General features: G+C 41.2%; 1 protein-coding gene across 1 annotated transcript; it reads right to left on the bottom strand.

The window, feature by feature from the left end:
* Positions 1 to 838: 838 nt before the first annotated feature.
* On the bottom strand, positions 839 to 3,356 carry LOC150038221 (uncharacterized). The gene is made up of 6 exons (XM_090312478.1): positions 3,002 to 3,356; positions 2,288 to 2,412; positions 1,940 to 2,239; positions 1,383 to 1,454; positions 1,178 to 1,283; positions 839 to 1,101 (listed from the first exon to the last, which is right to left on the bottom strand). Exons 1-6 carry the CDS (start codon positions 3,354 to 3,356, stop codon positions 839 to 841), a joined length of 1,221 nt encoding a protein of 406 aa, XP_090168604.1.
* Positions 3,357 to 4,564: the final 1,208 nt, after the last annotated feature.

Raw genomic sequence — 4,564 nt, 5'->3', positions numbered from 1 at the left:
AAGTGTAACTGGAACCACTTCACGTAATCGGTTTGCATGAGAGTCATGTAATAAAACCACTCTTGATTGAGTGGAAAAGGACATGTAATTTGCTGAATTGCTAAGTTCTTAAAAGTTAAAGAAGTTGTTCTTTAACAAGCTGAAAAACCAGAAAACCTCTCCTCCAATTTTTCTAAGTTCAAGCTTGTTTTAGGTTCCATAACTCAATCTAAGGCTCCAAAGAATAATAGGGAAGCTTTAATGGTGGTCCACAGCAGAATTGGAGAAGATTGCAGCTGAATTTCGAGTTTGAAGAGGATCTTCAAAGGTATGTAATGAAACCCTTTTGATACCCCATGAACATGCTTAATTTGATGTCAAAATTGAGGAATTAGAATGCTTAATGATCATGTTTTCTTCCACTGCATGTTTCTGTAAACCAACAATTGTTATCTTGATTTTTCCTTTATTAATTTTTTTTATATACTTTTTTTTTTCTTTTCTTTTCTACCTTCCCACATGTATATATATATAAATAACCTAAAATTTTCTCTTTTCCTTTTAAAAAATCAAATTCTTTATCCCTCTTTCAATATATATATGCTTATATATTTTTCTTTTAAAAAAAACTCCAACAAAAAAATTTAATTATCTCCATAGATAATCAAATCTCCAAACGCAAGCCAAAATAAAACTTAATTAATTCCAAATAATTCAATTATACTTCAGCTTAGCCAAATACATAAATCTCATATTCCAATTTATCCAAGTAGTCCAACATAAAAATAAAGCTTAATTACAAAATAAAATCAAGGTGTTACATTCTACCCACCTTAAGAAACATTTGTCCTCGAAAGTTTTAATCCTGAAAGAGCTCAGGATAAAGTGCCCTCACGTCGTCCTCGCGCTCCCACGTTGCTCCCTCAAACTGATGATTGTGCCAAAGGACCTTCACCAAAGCTATCTCCTTATTGCACAAAACTTTCACTTCCATAGCCAAGATTTGAATGGGCTCCTCTTCGTAGCTCAGGTTCTCATTCAAATGCAAAGGCTCATAATCCACAACATGAGATGAGTCTACTCCGTACTTCCTCAACATGGAAACATGAAAAACATTGTAAACTACAGAAAGGGATGGGGGCAGGGCCAACCCACTCTAGGATCTCAAACGGCCCGATGAACCAAGGGTTCAACATACCCTTGTTGCCAAATCTCAACACCCCTTTCATAGGTGCTACTTTTAGAAACACCTTTTCACCTACCTTAAACTCCAGATCCTTATGCCTAACATCAGCGTAACTTTTCTGCCTAATTTGAGCCATAAACATTCAGGCCCTAATCTTCTGTATTGCCTCGTTTGTGGTTTGTACTAACTCAGGTCTTAGTAATTTTCATTCACCAACCTCATCCCAGCATATGGGTGACCTACAACTCTTCCCATAAAGAGCCTCAAACGGCGACATGGCAATGGTTACCTGATAACTATTATTATAGGCAAACTCCATCAAATGTAGGTGAGAGTCCCAACTCCCTGCAAACTCTAACGCACAAGCATATAACATATCCTCCAGTGTTTAGTATAAACGCTCAGTTTAACCGTCAGTTTGTGGGTGAAAAGTCGTACTGAAATCAAACGAGTACCCAATACTGTCTGAAGGCTCTTACAAAAGCTGGAGGTAAATTGAGGGTCCCTATCAGACACGATGGACACTGGTACCCCATGCAATCTTACCATCTCTTTCATATACAACCGAGCTCACCTATTCACTGAATATGTAGGCTTCCCTGGAATGAAATGTGCCAGCTTGGTGAGTCTGTCCACTATAACCCAAATTACTGTAAAACCCTTCGTGGTTCGCGGCAAACCCACAATGAAGTCCATTGAGACATTCTCCTACTTCCATTTTGGTACGCTTAAAGGTTGCAACAAGCCTGCTGGCTTTTGTCTTAGGGCCTTTACCTGCTGACACACAAAGCACTTACTGACAAACTTTGCTATCTCCACTTTCATGTTATTCCACCAATAACAATGTTTTAGATCCCGGTACATTTTGGTACTGCCAGGATGTATCGAAAATGGGGAGTTACGAGCCTCCCATAACATATCGTTCTTGAGGTCATCGTCTGCTGGTACACATAAGTGTCTCTGAAAAGTAAGACCATTATCTGCGGACAAGGAGAACTCACCACCCTGCCCTGCCTTCACCTGTTGCGTTACCTCAACCAAGTAAGGATCACTGCGTTGAGCATCAATGGTTCTCTGCCTTAAACTCGATTATATCGATAATTGTGCTAACTGCGTAAAGACCTCCCCTACCACCACAGCTATCTCGGCCCACACAAGGTCCTTACATAACCCGGTCTGTCTGGTGATAAGGGCTGCTGAATGGGCTACCTTCTTACTTAGAGCATCCACCACTACTTTTGCCTTTCCTGGGTGGTACAGAATTTCACAATCATAGTCCTTCACTAGCTCCAACCACCTACGCTACCTCATGTTTAACTCCTTCTGAGTGAAGAAGTATTTTAAACTCTTGTGGTTGGTGAAAATCTGTATCTTCTTGCCATACAAGTAGTGCCTCCATATTTCTAAAGCAAATACCACGGCTGCCAACTCTAAATCATGTGTGGGATAGTTCAGTTCATGGTTCTTTAACTAGCGAGAGGCATAAGCAACTACCTTACCTTACTGCATTAATACGCACCCCAACCCTCTCTTGGAGGCGTCACTATAAATAACAAAACCACCCATTCCATCTGGTATGATGAGAACTGGGGTATTAACCAACCTTTGCTTGAGATTTTGGAAACTATTCTCACAAGTCTTACTCCCAATAAAGGAAGCTCCTTTTCTGGTCAACTGGATCAGAGGGGTGGCTATACAGGAAAAGTCCTTCACAAAACGACGATAATAGCCCCCCAACCCTAAGAAACTGCGTACCTCTCCGACTATGGTAGGATGAGACCAACTCGTGACTGCCTCAGTCTTTGTGGGGTCAACAGATACACCTTTCTTGGATACCACATGCACTAGAAATGACATCTTTTTTTAACCAAAACTCGCACTTGGAAAACTTAGCATATAACTTTTGCGCCTTTAAGGTCTTTAGAACCTTTCGTAAATGCTCCTCGTGTTCCACCTCTGTCTTGGAACAAACCAAAATGTCATCTATGAAGATTATCACAAAGGTGTCAAGAAATTCCTTAAACACCCTATTCATCAGGTCCATGAATACTACAGGAGCATTCGTCAACCTAAATGACATCACGATGAACTCATAATGCCTATGCCTCGAACGAAAAGTTGTCTTGGTAATATCACTATCCTCTATCCTCAACTGATGATATCCCGATCGAAGATCAATCTTAGAAAACATTATAGCTCCATGCAACTGGTCAAACAAGTTGTCAATCTTGGAAGCGGATACTTGTTTTTTATAGTCACCTTGTTTAATTCCCTGTAGTCAATTCAAAGTTGTAATGACCCATCTTTCTTTTTCACAAAAAATATCGGCACATCCCAAGGGGACACACTAGGGCGTATGAAACCATTATCCAACAACTCTTGCAACTGAACCTTAAATTCCTTCAGTTCTACTGGGGCCATTCTGTACGGAGCTTTCGAGATAGAAGTTGTGCTTGGCTCCAACTCGATAGCAAAGTCTATCTCTCGATGCAGCGATAGACCTGGAAATTCCTCTAGAAAGACATCCGGGTAGTCACATAACGCTGGCTCTGAAGTCAAGGAGACCTCAGGCTCTCTAGTGTCAATGACACTAGCCAAGATACTCCAGGTACCCTGGTTAAGCAACCTCTGGGCTTTCATGGTAGAAATCACTTTGGGCAGGACCACGGTCCCCAGCCCATTAAATTTAAAGCTGGCTCTCGTGGTAGGGTTAAAAATCACCTCCTTGCGAGAGCAATCTATACTGGCATGATTAGCAGCTAGCCAATCCATGCCTTAAATCATATTAAAATCCCGCATGTCCAAGACTATTAAAGTCATATCCAGGGTATGACTCGCTACTTCAACCTGACATGCTTTTATCTTTTCCTTTACTAATATAATTTCTCCAGACGGAGTGGATACCAACAACACATAGTGCAAAGGCTCTAGTTCTAACATAGCATGCTTAACAAATAACGACGATAAAACAAATGGGATGAAACAGAATCAAACAATACCAGTGCAAAATGTCTCAAGATTGGGAACGTACCTTCCTGACGGGTGGTAGAGTAAGCACGACCTTTTTGATGCTGAGGCCTATCCGAACTCCTCTGTTCATGGCCTACAAACTGGTTCCCATAACCGAACGTGTTTCTAATAGGGCATATATCTATCGAGTGTTCCTTCTGCTTGCAATGGAAACAAACCCCGGTGCCTGCCAAACATCATCCCCAGTGGCATCTTCCATACGAGCTACACACCAGCCAATTCCTTTCTACCATACCCGCCTCAGCAGCTTGCTGCTTAAAATTTCGAAGCGGTCTGTTTAAGCTTTGAACCTTTTAATGGGGGTGAGGCTCGAAAGCCTTCTGATCTACCTTCCTCTTTTGACCTGAGGAAGGTCCCACCCCAAACGCA

Source organism: Benincasa hispida, chromosome 1, assembly GCF_027475165.1.
Source record: "Benincasa hispida cultivar pf3 chromosome 1, pf3_genome.v1.1, whole genome shotgun sequence".
In the NCBI taxonomy this organism is placed as follows: domain Eukaryota; kingdom Viridiplantae; phylum Streptophyta; class Magnoliopsida; order Cucurbitales; family Cucurbitaceae; genus Benincasa; species Benincasa hispida.
Note: the sequence above shows the minus strand (reverse complement) of the source record. Positions and strands in the feature narration are given on the sequence as shown.

Excerpts from the sequence above, each read along its gene's own strand:
- LOC150038221 (XM_090312478.1), bottom strand. The coding sequence starts at position 3,356 with ATGTTTTCTAAGATTGATCTTCGATCGGGATATCATCAGTTGAGGATA. Across the intron at positions 1,455-1,939 it reads AGTGCTTTGTGTGTCAGCAG|GTAACCATTGCCATGTCGCC; the intron begins GTAAAGGCCCTA and ends AATAGTTATCAG. Across the intron at positions 1,284-1,382 it reads CACCCATATGCTGGGATGAG|AAAAGTTACGCTGATGTTAG; the intron begins GTTGGTGAATGA and ends CAAATTAGGCAG.